The 19546-nt window shown below is 49.2% G+C and overlaps 1 protein-coding gene across 2 annotated transcripts in view; it reads left to right on the top strand.

Moving 5' to 3' along the window:
- Nucleotides 1-417: 417 nt before the first annotated feature.
- Nucleotides 418-19546, top strand: part of NUAK1 (NUAK family kinase 1) — a 76186-nt gene continuing 57057 nt past the window's right edge. The window contains exon 1 of one of the 2 annotated variants that reach the window (XM_032300081.1): nucleotides 418-2034. In XM_032300081.1, the coding sequence (XP_032155972.1) occupies nucleotides 1777-2034 (258 nt within the window). In that variant the 5' untranslated portion in view covers nucleotides 418-1776. The remainder of the gene's footprint in view (nucleotides 2035-19546) is intronic. The other variant, XM_032300089.1, reaches the window with a different exon arrangement.

The raw sequence follows: 19546 nt of genomic DNA, 5'->3' as shown, positions 1-19546 counted from the left end.
GGTAGCAGTTGGGAGGCTCTGGGGAGGGCTGGCTCTTGCAGGAGTCCTGGTAAGGTGATGAGGAGTAGACAGGAATGAAGGCGGCGAGAATGGAGAGGAAGGGTTGGCACCTGAGAGCTGCAGAGGAGGCTCCAGCGAGGTCCACTGGTGGAAAGAATCGCCATGCAATTTGCAGAACACGCCAGACATTCTTCACCCTTCACTCTTCCCAGCCTAGTCGGGTATATTGCACCATGTGTTTTTAAAAAAAAAATTCCCTAAGACCTCTTTTTCTCTAGCTTCTTCCTTATTTTTCGTGGTCTCTTCTTAGAACGGGGGCAGCCATGCTGCGGTGGGAAGCCATTCCTGCCTGACCCTTACCGTATGGGGTACCGTTCCTGTCACCATTGCCAGGATCTGGCCCTTCCAGTGAAAGGAAATCTCCCAAGGTCTAAGGAGGGCAAGAGGCCTGCGAGTCGCCTGCTACCCAGCAAAGGGGTTGCTCAGCAGGCCCGGGACCCTGGTCCACCCCAGGTGCCTGGTTTGCCCACCTCCGATGGCGCCCTTCGCTGGCAGGGTGGGCGCCTCTGGCGAACCAGCTCCGTCCCGCTGCCTTTAGAGCCCCACCTCTTCCAGGTCCCGGGCCTTCCACCCCTTGCAGGCGGCTGTCCCCGCTGGGGTCCAGATGGTGTCGGAGGGCCGGCGGTTCGGCTGCGGGCTCGGGGTTCAGCCTTCCGGCCTCCCTCCGTTCCTGACTCTCCTTTTCTTCGGAGAGGGCGCAGAGGCCAGGACCAAAGCGCCACTCCTGGGGTTCTCCGCGACTCGGAGTTGCCCCAGGAGGGCGCAGCTCTGCCCCGCGGGGTGCAGGCCTCGGTAGGCAGGGGCCTGAGTCACCGCCTGTAACACAACACCAGGTCTCCCCGCCCCCGCCTCCCCCCAGCTCCGGCCGCCAGTCTGCGGCGACACCTACAAGAAAATGAAGGGGCGCTCGGGCCCGAGGCGCCCCCAGCGGGATCGCGAACAGGTCCCGGCGGCCCCCAGCTCGCGGCGATCTCGCTTCCCCGGGCCCGAAGCTCCGCGAGCCGCAAACGCCGCCCCGGCGCGAGCAGGAATCCAGGTCGAGCGGCCGGAGCTGGAGCCCGAGGAGGCACACGGCCCGCGGTAGCTGCGGCTGGCGAGCCCGAGAGCGCCCGGGGACGGGCGCCCGGCTTGGAATTTCCCGGTCCCCTCGGGCCCAGCGAGGACAAAGCCCCGTGGCCTAGGCCGCGCCGCACAAAGAGCGAGTCGCGACACGCTCCCATCCCCCTCCCAGCTAGCCAAGGCTCCAGCCCCGGCCCCGGGAGGCGGCAGGGAGGTGGGGGAAGCCCTGGCCGCCGCCCCTCTCTCCCCCTCCCCTGGGGCCTAGCGAGCGCCGCCCCCGCCCCCGCCCAGTCTGCGCGTCCTCCCGGGGAGGGGTTGGGGGGCGCGGCGCCCCACATAACACTCCCCCTCCTGAGCTGGGAGCCACCCTCTCCCCTCCCTCCTGCAAACACCGCCGCCTCCCCTGCCACCGCCGCCACCTCGCCCGACGCTCCGCAGCTCGTCGCAGCCGGGGGGCGGTGCGCAGACCGTGCGCGCCGCGGGCGCCAGATGTGCAGTACCCGCCGCCGCCAGTGACCTAGCCGCAGCCCAAGCGGGATCGGGCCGCCTCCCTGATGCCGCGGGGGCGACCTTGAGCTTCCCTCGGTGGGGACCCCCGACACCCGAGCGCTGTGCCCAGTCGTGCACTCTGCAGCCCGGCTTTCCGCGCGCTTGGACATGGAAGGGGCCGCTGCGCCCGTGGCGGGGGACCGCCCCGATGCGGGGCCGGGGGCGCTGGGCTCTCCTCGGGAGGCGGTGGCGGGGGCGACTGCAGCCCCCGCGACAGCGGCAGCCCCGGAGCCCAGGAAGCCGCACGGGGTGAAGCGGCATCATCACAAGCACAACTTGAAGCACCGCTACGAGCTGCAGGAGACCCTGGGCAAAGGCACCTACGGCAAAGTCAAGAGGGCCACCGAGAGGTTTTCGGGCCGAGTGGTGAGTGGGGGAATCCTGGGGGCTGCGGGGGGGCGCGGGCTGGAGGCGGCCAGGGCGTGTGAGGTGGGGGTCTGTGAGCCCTGGGGCTCTCTTGACAGAGAAGGGGCTCCTTGGGAAGCCCCGAGGCAGACTCCTCACTCTTTCCCCAGCACCCCGTGACTCAGGCGTGTCTCTGTCCCGAAACACTTGTTACATCCTGTCTGGACGTATGTTCTTTTAATTTTTGGTTTGTTTTCTAAAAATTTATTCCCAGCAGCAAAGGAATGTTTTAGATTTGCAAACACTTTGCAGAGTTGGGACGGCCTGGGTCTCCCTCACGAGCACACCTTCAGACCATGCCCCGAAACGCCTTATTTCCGCAACTCTCCAAAGAACCGCATTCCCAGCTGTGAGCTAGCCCCTCAAATCCCGTGTAGTGTAGATGTTCCTCCCCCTTCCACCCATCTGCCCGCAGCCCGGCTCTGCATCCTTCCACTCAGACTCTGCATCGCTCTGATGCTGCTGTGGCTGCAAGAGAGGCAACTCTTGCCTGTTTTTAAGAGAGAAGGTTAGGGAGCAAAAATAAAGGCTACTGCCAGCCTGAGGATTCTAACAGTTTGGATACTGGCTTTGGGAGGACTGAAATGCCCAGGGCATGGGTAGCCATACAGATAGTTGTGCTTAGTTGCAGCAGGCTCTGCTGCTGTTTCAGCTCCTGGTTGCAGGGCTACCAAACTGCTTAAGGGGTCTGGCGTCGCTGCTGTTGTGACAGCTGACACCCTGCCAGGGTCCTGGCACCATGTGCACAGCTCCAAGGAGTGCTTTGAGTGCCTTGGGGTCTGTCTGCTTTGTCCCAGCCTTGGGTTGTTGTGATTTTCCCTTCTGCAGAACAGGCCCTTGAAATCCACACTGCTTGTGGCTAGAGAGTTGGGTTCAAAGTGACTGACTGTTGCAGAAAGATTTTGTGTGGTGTGTGGCAGAAAATTAACATGGTTCTTTGATTTGAAGCAGATCAGATGTATTCTAATGGATTTAGGGCCAAAGTCAGAAACTAATTATGGGACTCCTTGTGTGCACTTTTGGGGGTGTTTTGGAGGCTCAGGGTTGCTTATAAACAACAAATGACTGCAGGGAAAAAGGAAAATGAGCTGTCAAATAAAATAGCAGGTTAGAATTGACATGTTTCTTTTGCATTTGGGCAGGGACAGGTCTGTGAAAAAAATGGGGGTACCAGTCAGCAAAGTTTAGTCCCCAAATTCTCAAATATTTGAATACCTGGATAAGAGCGCCCCCTCCCCATTTCTCGGATTCTATGTTTGAGGCTATAAAACTTTATCCTATAACGTTATTTTTTGAAAGTGTGTTATCAATTAAGTGGAAATATGAGAGGTCATATATTTCTTTTTAAAGCTGGCTCTGTAATAAGTTCTACAGCAAGCAAGTAGCTGATAATTCACTCTGGGCAGGTGTCATTTTTGTAGGATGAAAATGTTGAAGGGGAGGGTTGTAGGGCTGGCCTCTGATGAAGGCACTTTCAGGTTTGTGGAAGAAGAGGCTGGGCAATGTGCACTTCATTCATGCTTTTCTTCTAAGGTGATATTCCCTAGGCTGGATGTTGAATAAGCAAAAACCAAGCTTAGCTCCCTGCTCATGTTGTCTTAATAGCTTCTGAAGAATCGCACTGGGAAAGTGGAAAGCAGAATAATGAAAAATAGACACGGTTCGAGCTGCAGGTTGAGAATGTGAGACGATGAGGGATTGTTGAAGTGAGTGTCTGGGGTCTGTGAAGGGACCCCAAAGTCTAAATGCTGGGGTACCATTTCAGACCCTTCTAAAGAACCAACCCTTGTCTTATGGCAGACGGCTTTCTGAGCGTCAGTGGGACTTTCTGTCAGGAGTTCGTGAAGCTGCCTGATCCACAGACTAGCTTAGAGTGAAAGGGACTTGCATTAGTAGGCAGGAGTCCGCCTTCCTGTTTTGGGGGATGTCTTTCTCTGTATTTGCAGAAATTGAACATTCCGTAAGGATTTGGTCAAGCGGCCACGAGGGGGCGCCCTGAGAACGAGAGAGGCTTATTTCCCAGCCGCAAGCCTGAAGTCCCGCTGTGTTATTGTTCAGCCCTAGCTCAGTTTCCCATTGTGCTATTAATTTCAGCTAAATCTCTTGTTGTACCCCAAAATTCTGTAAAGATTTTAAATCTGGCAGCAGACCCACGCCAAGAAACTGGCAGTCTCCAAAATGTTTCATTTATTCACGGGGCTGCTTTCTTCTTGATAGCTAAGCTTAGCATGTTAGCCAGATCCCTGGGTGAAAACCTTGCATAAAACAGATGGGAAGACTGAGGTTTAGGGAAGGGAAGTCTTTCTTGCCACAATACCCCCTGACTCCCCCTGCTGAGCACATTGCTCACAGATAATGTAAGAACTTAAGTGAGAAAAAGGAATTGTCAAGTGGAAAATTTCCTGTGCCTGGCTGAACAGAAAATAACACCAAACAAACAAAAAATTGGTCAACAAGTTGTTCTTGCCCGTACAGTGCCTGGTGACTCAGAAACTGTTAAGAGCAGGAAGAAATTTTCATCTAAAACATGAACTTGGAGTTTTCTTTTGGTAGCAATGAGGTGCTAAACATTCACAACTTGCTTTGAAGGTGCGGTTGAGGTTAGCCTTTTTGATCTTTGGGTAGAATTTTGAAGTGATGCTCTATTTTCATTTGCACCAGTGCTTTTTACAGCATCGCTCAAGAGCAGCAGTGGTTGTAACGTGTTTTATCAATGTGAGTGGCCCTAGACAGGTGCCGGGTATGGGGCTGTATGAAATGCTGTGAAATCGACATCCCTGTTGAGAGCAAGGGCCCTTCTCAGAGAGGAGAGAAGTTTCTAAAAAATGAGCATGTAGTGGTTTTTAATTGCATACCTGGAAGGACCTTCTGAATAAAACAAAGCGCAAGACAGCATCATTTTCTACTGCCACGAAAGGCAGTTCTGAAGAGAAGTACAGAGTCAGACGCTTGGAGTCAGCAGGTCCAACCCTCTGCGTGGTCCAGGCATCCTCCTGCGGTCTTGCAGCCTCTGCTAAAGCATGTCCCTGAGACCAGGACTCAGAGTGGCTTGTTCCAGAGATGAACAAGCTCAAAAATGAGGCACTCTTGCAGAAAGGCTAAGAGCCCTGGCTTACATTCAAATCCTTGATCTACCCCTTCCTAGCTTTGTGTCTTTTGGCAAGCTATGCAACTTTTTGAAACCTCAGCTTCTTCATCGGTAAAATGAGCTACTAAGAGTACCAACTTCATGGACTTGTGAGAACTGAATAGAATGATCTATATAAACCCTCAAAAGGGGACATTAATCAATTTAGTGCCTCTGTTTAGCAGATTTTTTTTCTCAACTCATGTTAAGGTTTAATTAGATTTTAAGACCATCAGAGAGACATAATGCATTGTATCATGCAGAGAGAGATGGAAGAAATAATCAAGTTATCAGAGTAATAAAATAAATGCCAAATTAATTAGGGAGGTGTGTCCACAGGAAGGTGAGGTAATCAGCGAAATTCAGATAGGATCTGAATGCATTTCTAAAGTCTCGAATTTGGGCCTCGTTTATTGCACAACTTTTGTTTTGATACAGTTTTGGGCAGGCCTATCGGTTGAGCCTCTGTGTTATAATTCAGCCTGCATTTTCTTTGAGCTAAGCTCCCTGGACCTACAGACCACACAAAGCATCGTCAAAAAACCGAAAACCCAAACCACACACTTTTGGGGGAAGAGGTGTCCTGTGGTCACCTCCATGTCAAGGGCCAAGTTTGACTTTCTTCCTGCGCGAGGTTCTCTCTGGTGAGCAGTAGGTGGTGTGAGCTGGAGGCAAGGTCCCTGGGGGGCAGTTTGGGATGGCAGTGGCAGGACTGGTGGGCAGAGTGTGCCCCTCGCCCACAGTCTGCCACGGTGCCCTTGGCCACCAGAGCATTAGCTTGTGTGATGGGGCATCTTTATCTAACAAGCCAAGTGATTTGACCAAAAATGGGTGTTTTAAGCACCAGCCCAAAGCTATTCATAGCCTCCTGCTGGAAAGCTGCAAATCAGGGAGAAAAATTAGCAAGCAGGCCTGCCAAGCCAGGGGGCATGTTGACGTCACGTGCACGGTGGCTGAAGTGCCATGTTGCAGCTGAGGCCCAAATCCAGTTTGAGAGTATAAGGGACCATGGCAAACATGTGGTTCAAACTTCTCACCTTTGAGGTGGGAACACTAAGGTGCAGAAGTGTGAAGTGACTTTGTCGAGGTTGCACAGCTGTTGAATGACTGAGCTGGATCTTAGAAACCTGATTCTTGGTTTGGTGTTTTTCCATCACTCATTTAATAAATCTTTGCTAGAGAAAGACACGGGCCTCACTCGTAAAGAACTTATAATCTAGTAGCAAAGATGAAATGTACTTACAAACATTGAACTAATTCTGTTCAGTTCAATGAAGATTTATTACCATCTGCCATATGCTACTCACCATGTTAAATGGTGAGACAGAGAAATAAGTAAGACTTAGGGAGCTTCCAGCCCCGTGAAAGAGAAAGCGGAAGTAGTGACTGGGCATGAGCAACTCTTCCATGGAGGATTCAATTGTTTCCGGTGATTTTCAAGTTGGATGACAGCTCATTGAAGCTTAGCTCATCAAACTGAGTTTGACCCTGGACAGAATCATATTTCTACTGCTACCATTATTTACTACCAGCTGATATTTTCGAGAGCTTGTGATGCGTCCCACTGTGCTAACTGCTTTACAGACATTTTCCCTCGCTGAACTTTCACAACAAGCCTGTGAGGTGTAAAATAGTGAGACCCATTTTATAGATGGGGAAGATGACACATAGGGAGGTTAGGTAACTGACCAAGGGTCCAACAGCTGGATGGTGTCAAAGGAGTCTGTTTGGAAACCCATTGCTGCTAAAGGAATTGAGAACCTTCCTTTATGTTGCACAGCTGGTGACCTCTGGATTTGGGTGTGGTTCTTTGCTAACAGTGCCAAAAGAGCAGCCATGGGGTGATTCCCCCCATCCCTTCCCGTCTCTGTCTCCTGTGATTTCTTGTTGCTATTCCGGAAGGGGATCTAGAGGAGGGGCCAGGGCATACTGTGGGATTAGAAAGTGTTCTCCAACTAATGGGAGGACAAGTGCTGTTGAAAATGACCCTTGCTTTGAGTTTCAGAAGATTGAAATGTGGGGCATTCCAGAGCATTCATTAATTTGTGTTTGGGGGAAGCTGAATATTCCAGATGGCTTGGAAGGCAGGGTTTGTGCTGGGACACAATGGGAGGGCAAGATTGGTAAGGTAGGATAAGGGTAATAGTAAGAATTGATGCAAATACAAATAATAGCAACTAATACTTCATGAGTGCTTATAACATGCTAGGTGCATATTAACTGATTTAATCCTCATAACAATACTGCTGTCATACCATTTTCCAGATGAAGAAACTGAGTCACAGAGAGGTGAACTAGCTTGCCCAAGGTCACAGGGAACAGCAGAGCCAGGGTCTGGACTCAGGCAACGTGCATGTAGAGAGACCTTGACCTTAACTCTCCCTCTAGCGGTGTCTGAGCTGAGTTCTGATCACAGTGGGGCTTTGAGCCCATCAGTCTGGTGTGCTGGCTTGGAGCAGGGAGGATTTGCAAGAGGTGAGGTTGGGAAGATTAGAATCAGAGCCAAGTTGGGGAGAAGAGATGTCCCTGCTTCTGGTGAGCCGTCTGTTTGTTGGACTTCAAGGAGTTTGTTTTAATGAATCAGGTCAGGGAGCTCTTCACCTGGGCACACACACAGTTCTTTGTTTCTCAAGCAGCCGCAGACCCTGGGTCCCTAGGGGGCTTTGAGGGCTATGCTGGTCCACTTCCCTGCCTGTGACAAAAATGTCCCCACACCATGCCAGTATGTCTTGATTTTGTTTCCTCCTGGGAAGCAGCAGGAGACAAGGGTTTTAGTCAGGGTATATTGTCTGTCACTGTGTCTGTCTGTCTTGAACCCATTCTGCATAGTAGCTACTTATTGTCAATGCCTTGCATGGTGCCAAGCACATAGTAGGTCCTCAACAGAGGCTTGTAGGATGGAACTGAAGTGAATACATTGAGTGAGGGATTATCTTGGGAGGTGTGGAAGTTGTAGGTTATCTTTCCCGACCTCAAGGAACTTCCAATTTGTAGGGAAGGAAAGACAATGGTTGGAAATGAGTGGCAGGTTACAAAGCAAAGTCTGAAAAGACAGACAGACCCTTCTGTGCACGAGTTCCCCTTCTGTGATGTTTGCACATGCATTTGTTAGGGGGAGATGTGTATCCAGGGCTTGTCAGGTTCCTGGCCATGGCTTCCCGTCCTCAGTGGCTCCAGAGTCAGACAGCAGAAGTCTCATTTGTCTTTCCCATATGAAAGTCCTGGAGCATCTGTAAGTTATGATTTGTGAAGTATCTGCTTTAAAGTAGAATGCATTTATCATCGTACTGGCCCAGACGACATTGTAGAGCACAGGAATGAGAGGCTCCCAGGCCTCAGAATAGGAGGGGCGGGGCCAGATGACCCACTGTGAATGGAGCCTGGCTGAATTGATAAAATTCCCTGGAAACAGCCCAGGAGCAGCCAGATGTTGGCTTTACAGCGAAGCTCTTCGGTAAACTTTTAACTGCATGTGAAAACCAGGGCTGGGCAGTTCCACTTCTAGGTTTACCCGGGAGAAATGCCAACCCATGTTGACACAGAAACTTATACACAAATGTTCATAGAGCATTATTATTAATAAGAGCCCCAAAGTGGAAGCAAGTGATGAATGGATAAATAAACTGTGGCATGTCCATTTTATTTGTGGCATATTATTTATGATCTATTCCATAACTTTATTTTTGGAATATTTTTGGACTGTTATTCAGCAGTAAAAAGAAATGAAGTACTATGCGACAGCATAGATGAACCTTGAAAACATTATGCTCAGTGAATGAAGCCAGCCACAAAAGACCATATATCGTATGATTCCATTTGTATGTAATGTCCAGAAGAGACAGATCCACAGAGACAGAATGTAGATGAGTGGGCCTGGGGGTGGGTTTGGGAGTAAATGGGGAGTAGCTGCTGATGGTTATGGAGTTTTTTGGGGGGTGCTGAAAATGTTCTAAAATTGTGATGATAGTTTCACCACTCTGACCATACTAAAAAGCCCTGAATTGTGCACTTGAAAGGGGTGAATTGGATGATATGTGAATTATATCTCAATAAAGCTGGTAATAACTTAAGAAAGGGGGGCTCAGAGTAGAGAGTGGGAAAGGGGGGAAGCCTGTTTCTCTGAGGCCTCTGAGATTCCAGCCTCAGGTTCCACAGATATCTCACACTCATTTTGTGAAAGAAGCGAAGACAACTTCCTGCTAACCACGGGCAAAGATAGAGAGCCCCAGGGCCAGGCTGCCTGTGCCCGTATGCCAGCCCACCCCTGGACAGCTGTGTGACCGTGGGCTAGTGACTCATTTTTAAGCCCTGGGTTCTTTTCTAGGGCTCACAATAGTTCTCCTTTTATGGATTGTTGAGAGGAAGCACTGAGGTGATGAACTAAACCTTTTGCCTGATGCCTGGCACGTAGTAGGTGCATAATAGATGCAGCCAGGGCCATTGCTAGTCTAAAAGGCACCTTTGTGCAAATTAGAAAAAGGCCTCCTCTAGGTAGATGCATTTGAAAAGGCTTCTGTTCTGGCCAGAAGCAGCCCCTCTCAGACTAGTGGCTCTGGGAGAACGACATGAGCTGGGTCCCATTCACCTGCCCGTGGGCTGGGTGCCCTGCGCGTGTATGATCCGCACATCCCTGCTTGCAGCCCTGGCGGTAGCTTGCCTTCTTCTTCTTAGCTACCACTTGTCAATACTCTGCGGCTGAAGCTTCCCCGTAGGAAAGATGGCACCCCCACATTGTTGCCCCATACACCTGCTTTTCTTTTCAGTCTGGCAGTAAACCAGATAGATGTATTGAATGTGTGCTTACAATACGTCCAGCACTGGGGGGTGTTCAGAGAATATATCAAGTCTTGCCATTGAGATATCGAGAATTTAGTTGGGGCTATTAGAGTCATACATCTGCAATAAGCCGAGAACAATGCAATAATCTGAGTATAGAAATGAGGCGTGGAGGCCGGGCGCAGTGGCTTGCGCCTGCAATCCCAGCCCTTTGGGAGGCCGAGGTGGGTGGATAACTGGAGGTAGGAGTTTGAGACCAGCCTGACCAACATGGTGAAACCCTGCCTCTATCCAAAGTACAAAAATTAGCCAGGCGTGGTGCTGTGCGCTTGTTATCCCAGCTACAGGCTGAGGCAGGAGAATCGTGTGAACCCATGAGGCAGAGGTTTCAGTGAGTTGAGATTGTACCACTGCACTCCACCCTGGGCAGGCAACAGAGGCAGACTTCGTCTCAAAAAAAAAAAAAAGAAGAAAAAGAAAAAAGGGTTGAAATTCTGCCCTGCTACCCCGGAGCTAGATGGTCCCAGGCAGGCTGCTCGTTTTCTCTGGCTTCTGTTTACTCGTCTGGAAAATGCAGCTATGAAATATCCTACCAAGTGAGAAATATCCTACCAAGTGAGATTGCCTTCAGAAGTAGGATTTGGAAGCTTCCAACAGAGAGCCTGGTGCATAGTAGGCTCCTGAAAACTAGAGCTAATATTACTGTTTCAGGGAGAAGTACTAGGGTGGAGTAGCCAGGGGCCTTCTTATCTTGGCTCAAGGCTTTCCATGCTTAACATCCCCCCATGGGTTGCATGGGAACCAACGTCTGAACTTACCATGTCTTTGAAGGCTCCTGCCTGGGTCTTCAGACCACCACTTCCTCACTCCTTTGTTTCAGCCCTGTGTCTGTGTCCTTCTGAGCACGCGGAGAGTGTGGGTAGGGCTATCTGCAGGCTCCATCCTTCCTTGTCTATTAGAAAGGCCGCAGGGCTGCTGTCTGTCTACTTGTCACTGCAGCCCAGCCTGAAGCCCAGTGCTAGGCATCTAGTGGGTGCTCAGTAAGAATGAATGAATGAATGAATGAATGAATGAATGAATGGTCAAATGAACACTTGCGGGAAAAAGCACCAGCAATCCTGAGAAGGGAGAGTTCTGTGAAGGCGTGAGGCAGCAGGGAAGGTCCTGGGGCTCCATCCTCCTCCTTCTCTGGGTCATGCCTCTCCTTAGCACTGTGTACACAGCATTTCCGGGTGCTTCTCAGTGACAGCTCTGCACTGCAGCTGGAGAGGTGTCCCAAGCCCATCCCAAACCCATTTCCCACCTTTGGTGGCTGCTCTAGGATGGCAGTTTTTCAGAGCTCAGCATACTCCTTGGGCTGCTCCCACACTGGCCCGGCTTCCTTCAGAGTCCAGCCCTCCATCTGAGAAGCCTGGGTAGTCAGCTTTGCAGAGCGTGCAAGCTTTAGATGCAAAACGCATCTGCAAGGTTTTCCAAACATTTCTTTCCGGGGTTGTAAATCAAGTACTTTAAGAATTGTATCTGGCTGGGGTGCAGAGTTAATGTGTGTCTTGAAAAAACAGCATAATGATTTGCCTTTTAAATTTGAGAAAAGAATTCCACTTCCTTTACTTTCATTAGGGATATTGAGATTTCCAGCGGGAAGGCGCTGAGAGGGGGCTGTGGTAGGTGTTAGCTTCTTCCCTGGAAGGGTGGGGGATGGTGAATGGCTTAGGGCTCAACTTTCATCTATTTGGCTGAAGGGCAATTTTGATGTTTAAAAAAAGGTAGCTGCTGCTTCTGTTAGTATCTCCAGCGAGACCCCATTCACTTCTGTCTGTGTCAGGCTCCCATTATTCAGGTGGCTTAAGGGCCATAAAGGTGCTTGATCACAGCAGGTTCAAACCAAGCCTTGCTGGCTGCTGCCATTTCACTATGAACTGGGCTCAGCTCACATGTGGTTCACCTTAGCTGCCAAAGGTCATTCAGTGTCCCAGTCTTCTACAGGATCTTGGAAGGGAAGTGGACCATCCAATTTACACACCGAAAAGGGAAGCCGGGCCCAGTGGCTCATTCCTGTAATCCCAGTGTTTTGAGAGGCCGAGGTGGGTGGATTACTTGAGGTCAGGAGTTTGAGATCAACCTGGCCAGCATGGCGAAAACCCATCTCTACTAAAAATACAAAATTAGCCTGGCGTGGTGGCACATACCTGTAATCCCAGCTACTCAGGAGGCTGATGCAGGAGAATTGCTTGAACCTGGGAGGCGGAGGTTGCAGTGAGCCAAGATCGCACCACTGCATTCGAGCCTGGGTGACAGAGAGAGTCTCTGTGGAAAAAAAAAAAAAGAAAAGAAAAGGGGGAATATGGAGCTAGGCTTCCCGGGTTTGAGAGAACATGAACCTCCTGTGTAACCTTGAGATAACTGTGACTCGTTTCTTCATCTGTGAAATGGGAGTTGCAGGGTTAACAAATCATATGTCAAGTTTTTAGAAAAGTGTGTCACCCATAGCGCATGGTCTGTAAATCTAATTTTTGGAAGGAGGCCTCTTGGGAAAGGCAGGATGGGGTCTCAGCCGTGTCTGTCCCTGCAGCGGCCTTGGGCACAGGGCATTGCACACAGTAGGTGCCGCTGTGTCGAACACACTTGCTTCACTTGTACATTGAGGGGCTGAGACAAAAATGTCCTTCAGGGTCCCTTCCAGCTCATAGGAAGAGAATCCTAGGAGTCCCCGAAAGGCTTCATTTCCTATTGCTTGTTTTTTGGCAGAAGGACTCCTTGCTGGGGAAAGCGGAAGTGTCTTCACTTCTCACACCCACTTTGCAAGTGTACGGAGGGTCTCCCTATGTAGATTGTCAGCCTACGGTTAGGGAGGTCTGTTTGCCTTCCCTGCTCTCTGGTTCCGCGGGATGTGAATGCATTCTGTTCTGCTCAAGGCAGCCAAGGCTTTCTTCAACATGTCTGTGAGGTGGCTTCTGAACTAGACTCTATGTGAGATAGAAAATGTTCCCCCACAATGGGTGTGGTTGCTCCTGTCTGTATTCCCACATTTTGGGAGGTCAAGGTTGGGGGAATCGCATGAGGCCAGGAGCTCTAGATCAGCCTGGTCAACATAGTGAGACTCTTCCGTCTCTACAAAAAATTAAAAAATTAACTGGGCATGGTGACCCTCACCTGTAGTTCTGGCTACTTGGGAGGCCGAGATGGGAGGATCGCTTGAGCACAGTAGTTGGAGGCCACAGCGATCTGTGATCACACCACTGCATTCCAGCCTGGGCAACAGAGCAAGAACTTGTCTCAAATAACATAAAGAAAAGAAAAGGAAAGAAAAGAAAAGAAATTGTTCATCCCCTAAGAACCTCTCAGTTTTCTCATCAGTAAAATGGGTTGTAGTAGTAGAACTCGGCTCCTAGGTTGTCACAAGGACTCACGGACCACACACATGCTGAGAACAGTGCCTGACATGGGGCCAGTTCTCAGGCGGTGTTATTTGTTATGATTTGCGATTCAGAGGAGGTAAGCTCATGTTCTGCTGGGCTGCTCGGAGGAATCTTTGCTCATTCCTTAGATGCTTAGACTTTAAAGGGGCTTTGCTTTTGGTCCCAGTGAGGCTAGAGGCTCGTGGATGCCTCTGCTCTCAGGTCTCCCTGTGGACACTGTTTCTTGTTCCCAGGGCTTTGGCAGTGACTGGGTACACTGAGCACCCAGGAGAGCTTGGCTTCTTGATCTTGGGTGACAGGTAGGCTAGAGGCAAGATTCTGGGGATGAGGAAAAGACTTCAGAGGGCCCTGTCCCCGGGGGAAGGGATGTTCTTGCAGTCTCACTTAAGGGGAAGGCTTAACTCATATGTTTACTACTGGTGTATCCTTGAAGATGAACAAATAAAGCTGACCTTTACTGAGCACTTTATTTGCCAGGCCCTGTGAGGAGTGCTTTGCCTGTATCATCTCACTGAACTCGATTCGATGAGATACATGCTGTCACCTGACTTTGCCAGGAGGAAACTGAGGCCCAGGGCCCAGGAAGACAACTCATGTCTGTCTGAGCTCGAAATTATGAGCCTAGACTGCTTCCCAAGAAAGAGTAGAAATATTTCTGTCATTTTTCTTGTGGCACATGCTCCCTTCTGCCTCTCCCAGGGTAGCAGGTTTAAAACCATTTATTCAAATAGCTCTGTGGGAGGCACTGGGGGAGGCAGAGGGAGTCAGATATTGCCCCCAGGAGTTCACCTTCCTCTTGATTCGAGAATGTGCATCTAACCCTCACATTTGAAGATCCTTAGTCTTTGGGGTCCACGTTTATCACTCCTTGCTGGTCCATTTAAGGAGATTGATTTCTTGTTGCATTTTTTTTCTTCTTTAATCTCTCAGAATTTCATTACTTTTTATCAAACACATCCATTAGGCAGCCTCGACTTTCTCCGTATCAATTAAGACAGAAGCCAGCAAACCTTAGAAGCTCTCAGCGGTCCTTGAGGCAAGATAATTACCTTGTGTGATTCTTAGTAGATTTGAAAGTGAACTCTTTCTTCCATTAGCAGAAGCCGTGCAGGGAGGAGGCTAATGGTCTGTTTCTGTGGTGAGCTCAAAGCCTAGCCGTGAACGCGTTTGCCTGGAAAGACAAGGCAGCGATGTGCTTGCTGCCCTGGGGAGAACCTCATTTTGCATCTTCCTCGTGGTTAATGCGTATCTGTTTTTCAGGCAGGACCAAGTGGAGCACCGAGGGAGGGAACAAATAAGTGAGTGGGCATGAAGCAGGTAGTAGAGATCCTGGAGAGGAGAAAAATAAAGTAGAAATCTCCACTTATGTCGTTGTTTAGGAAGGTCCAGAGCAGGGGGAGCATCCTTCCCCCAACAACCCTAATAGCAGGAATCACTGAGTGATTAGTGTGTGCCAGGCACTGTTCTATTTATGTGCTTTCTCGCCTTCGAACCTGTATTATGATCACGTTCATTTCGTAGATGAGGAACAGAGGCTTAGAGTGGGTCCAACGACTCGCCCAAAGTCACAGAGCCGGGATCACAGAATTTAGGGCTGGACTGTTTGATTCAGGGTTCATGATTGCAAGCACTGTTGGAGCTGGAGTTAAAGCTCAGAGAAGTTGCCTCCATGCTTGGGGAAAATAGCAAGGTGAAGAAGTTAATTTCATGACCCCAGTCCTTCTGTGTCTTACTCATTTATATCCTCCCAATGCCTCATTTATATCCTAGTTCAGTGCCTGGCACACAGTCAGAATGCAATAAATATTTGTGGAATGGCTGTGGGGTGTTGCCACAACTTAAGCTGTGTGACCTTGGCAAGATATGGCCCTCCATGGCTTCAGCTAACTTACCTGTAAGATGAGCGCTTTGGACCAGATTTTTGTTTTAAAATTTATTAGTCATTCAACAGATATTTATTTATTTATTTATTTTCTCAGTCAGAGCCTGGCTCTGTCTCCCAGGCTGGAGTGCAGTGGTGCAATCTTGGCTCATTGCAACCTCCACTTCCTGAGTTCAAGTGATTCTCCTGCCTCAGCCTCCCAAGTAGCTGGGACTACAGGCGTGCATTACCACACCTGGCTAATTTTTGTATTTTTAGTAGAGATGGGGTTTTGCTATGTTGGCTAGGCTGGTCTCAAACTCCTGACCTCAGTGATCCACCTGCCTGAGCCTCCTAAAGTGCTGGGGTTACAGGCATGAACCACCACACCCAGCCATTTAACAGATATTTATTGATTGCATTCTCTGTGTGAGATACCACTCTGGATGACACGGAGACAGCGGCAGTGAGACAGATGACAGTCCTGCTCCCTTCCTTGCAGCTTACATTCCGGCACCTTAGTGCTTGACAAGTAAATATTGCTGATGTGCATGCATGCAGGAATGACTGCAATATCTCCGCTGCTAATGAGACCTCAGGATATAAACATTCTGGGGCTGAAGCCTAAGAAAAAAATTAAGGAGCAAAAATAAAAATTTCCAGGAAAATACAATTTTTTAGGAAAAACACTGTCTTTATAAAGGCAAGAACAGCTAAGATTCGGATGGTTTATTTTAATTCCTGCTAGTTGAGGCATTGGGGAGTCAGGCAGGGTTTCTTACTTTTTCATCTGGTGATGCTTTTTGCAAACCACAGAGAAAACAAAACAAAAACAAAAACTCTCCCTTTCCCCCAACCCCTTTGCTTTAAGCGGAAAAAGCACTTGCTTCTTAAAACAGCTCATGAAGGAAAAAATTATAATGAATATTTTGCATTTCTCTGGTGGCGGCACAGTCTGAATTCCTTTCAGTCCCACAATGAGTTCTAATTTTATGAAATGTTTGGATTAGCCACCCATTTTCCGGTGGAATTTAGGAGGCTTGCACTCGTACTTACGCTTGAAGCAAAGCAATCTCATCAAATCCTTGCAGTGTCTTGGGCCCAGTGGGACATTCCAGCCAAGGACAAAATGACCATCAGCAGAATGATGGGGAGGAAAGAGATGTCTTTGGCAGCTGTGGCCTGGCTTTGCAGATGATGGTGTGATCCTGAGCTGTGGTCTCTGGGGCTTGGCCGGGCTGCATACCATTTTCAACTGATCACGGGCTATAAAAATTCCAGCCCAAGCACAATGCCTGGTACCTGACCTTGTTCTTTCAGTCCCCAGAGGCAGAGAACATTAGGGCATCTGGTAATTGGGCGAGAGGCATTTGATAGCACATGGTGCTCTGTCTTCCCCTCCTCATAGCTCATGTTGCCTGGTGTTGTAATTTCCAGCTCATATATCTCTCTCTTTGCCTCTCGACCTGCACTGTCTAATAAGGGCACATATGGCTATGAAAGTTAAAATTAATTATATGAAAGAAAATTCAGTTATTCGGTGGCACCAGCCACATTTTAAGCACCCAGTAGCCCTGTGTGGCTAGTGTCTATCATGGCATGTTGCAGACTAGATTATTTCCATTATCATAGAAAGTTCTGCGGGGCAGGACTAGTGCTGCTCTAGACACTGGGTTAAATGAGGACGGGGCACGCACTTGGCTGCGTACCTTGCTTTATTAGCTCCATAGCACGTATTATGATCTATAAGGTATTATATCTCTGAGCAACCTCATTCATCACGTTTGTTGTATCTCCAGTGTCTAGAACAGTTTCTGGTAGGTAGTAAGCAACCAATAGCGATTTTTAGAGTAAATGAAGTTGCCTGAATCAGCATTGCTTTGCATGGGCCTGACACATAGCGGGCCTTCAAACACACGGAACCAATACTTCTAGAGCTGAAACCATGGAATGGATTCTTCTCATATCTGTCGGGCATGGACCACAGATTGGGTGTTATGCGAGGCTCTGGGTATACAGTGATGAACAAACAGACATAGATCCTCTAGGTAAGGAGCTTATTCAATCCAGTGGCTCTTACATTTTCAGGGATATGGGAATCTCCTAGGTGCACCTGTTCAAATATACCATCCTTGGCACTGACACCTCAGAAGTCGAATTCTGATTCAACAGGGATGGGGTGGGACTTGGGACACCTGTCTTCTGCATTTTAACCAAGCAACTCAAGTGAATGTGACAGGCAAGTCCATGGTCTTTATTTTGAGAACACAGTTCTGGACAATGGGAAGCTCGTTGCTGTATTCATTTGGGGATTCACCACAGCATTTTCTGTAGTCTACGCCTTTTCTTGTGATAAATGAAGGGCTCTTATTTGGGCCTGAAACTTGAGGTTTGTTTTCTTGTTATCCAATCATGGAGTAATAATAATGGCAAACAATGGCATAGCAGCAATTATGTGCCAGGTGATATTCTAAGCATGTCCGTCACTGACCTGAATTCATCCCCATGGTAACCCTAAGAGGTGCACACCTTATGGTCCCCCCATTTTTCAAGTGGATAAACAGGCCCAGAAAACTAAGTCACTTGCCCATGTTTATACTCATAAGATTTGAAAATCCTAAACTGCTGTGATGCTGCTGCTCGTGGCCACTGGGCTTGGGGCAGCTGCCTCCTGAATGCCCAGTGTGCTTTTTGTCCTTTTCTGCTAGTTGCTTCAAAGTTCCGGTATACTTAGAAAATGCCTGCTTAGGGGATTACCACGTGTAGATGCTATGAGCACCGTTGATCTACAGATGCCCAGCCCTGCCCTCAAGGAGCTTAACTGTCCAATGGACATTCCCTTGGACCTACCATACACCAACCCTATGCAGGACACCCAGGCGTAAGACCTGCACCTGATCTGATGGAGGAGACAGAGGCACAGGCAAAGACTTCCTGAGAAAGTGCCACATGCAAGACAGGTTTCCTTCTAGATGGGAAAAGCAAAACAAATCTTAAAGATTGGGTTTTCCTCACTTTTGCTGCTTGTGACTCAGTTTTTACATAATTTTGCTGTTTCATCCTACAGGGGTTCTATGTGCGTGTCTTGTGTGTTTGTAGGAATACACCAACCTGTTCTGTCAGTACTCTTGTTCATGCTTGCTTTTCAGAAAAGATGTACCTCCTTCCCCACCTTTTTTTCCCCTAAGACAGGGTCTCGCTCTGTACCCCAGGCTGGAATGTAATGGCACAATCTTGGCTCACTGTAACTTCTGCTTCCTAGGTTCAAGTGATTCTAGTGCCTCAGCCAACCAAGTGGCTGGGATTGCAGGTGCCCACCACCATGCCGGCTATTTTTGTATTTTTAGTAGAGATGGGGTTTTGCCATGTTGGCCTGGCTGGTCTCGAATGCCTGGCCTCAAGTGATCTGCTGGGCTTGACCTCCCAAAGTGTTGGGATTACAGGTGTGGGTTACCATGCCCAGCCTCCCACCCTTTTTAAAACGCTTAGAAAGGCAGGAGACCCCTTAGAACTGAGAGCTGCCGAGACCTCCTGACCCATGTGGGAGAACCTTGAAAGGAGAAGAACGAAAGGAAGAGGGATTAACATTTAGAAACCACCTGGTGTGTGCCTTCTGCAAGATCCACTAAATGAGGCAGTTTACATACATTATCTTGTATGGTCTTCACAGCAGCTCTGTGACGGGGAGTGACAATCATTTCTCTCTTTAGGGTTAAAGAAACTGATACTCAGAGTGGCTGATCTGCTCAAGTAAGCAGGAGAGCATTGGACTTAAAAACTCAGGTCTGCCTGACTCTGCTGTGGGTTCTTTCCACTGTGCCGCTAGTTCTCAGGCCTGGCTGAGCATGAGAATCACCTGGGATCTTTTCATAACACTGATATCTGGACTTTTACCCCAGGCTAACTAAAGGAGGCTGTCTGCGGAGGGAGCCCAGGTATCAGTATTTGTAAGCAGACTCGTAGGTCACTGTAATGCACTGCGAGGCTTGAGAGCCGCAGGCTGGAGCGTGGTTCCAGGGTCTGCACTCCAGAAGGTGTCCCCATCCATGCCTGGTCAGGCTGGGACCTTGCTCACAGGAAGGTGAGCCCCGGCCTCCATCCTCGCTCCCCACGGGACTGGTGTGTCGGAAGCCATTCCACTGGACCTGCGCCGAGACCTCGTGCTGTCTTGCATCATAAGCTGCCTGCAAATCGGCAGCTGGCTTGTTTTCTTTATAGGCCCCAGTTGTGGTGACCTTTGACTGTCTGTTTATTTCAGGGAAATAATTCCATCCTGCGAAATCAATTCCC

The sequence above is a fragment of the Sapajus apella genome, unplaced genomic scaffold (assembly GCF_009761245.1).
Source record: "Sapajus apella isolate SASKATOON/1434 unplaced genomic scaffold, GSC_monkey_1.0 scaffold2, whole genome shotgun sequence".
NCBI classification, from domain to species: domain Eukaryota; kingdom Metazoa; phylum Chordata; class Mammalia; order Primates; family Cebidae; genus Sapajus; species Sapajus apella.
Note: the sequence above shows the minus strand (reverse complement) of the source record. Positions and strands in the feature narration are given on the sequence as shown.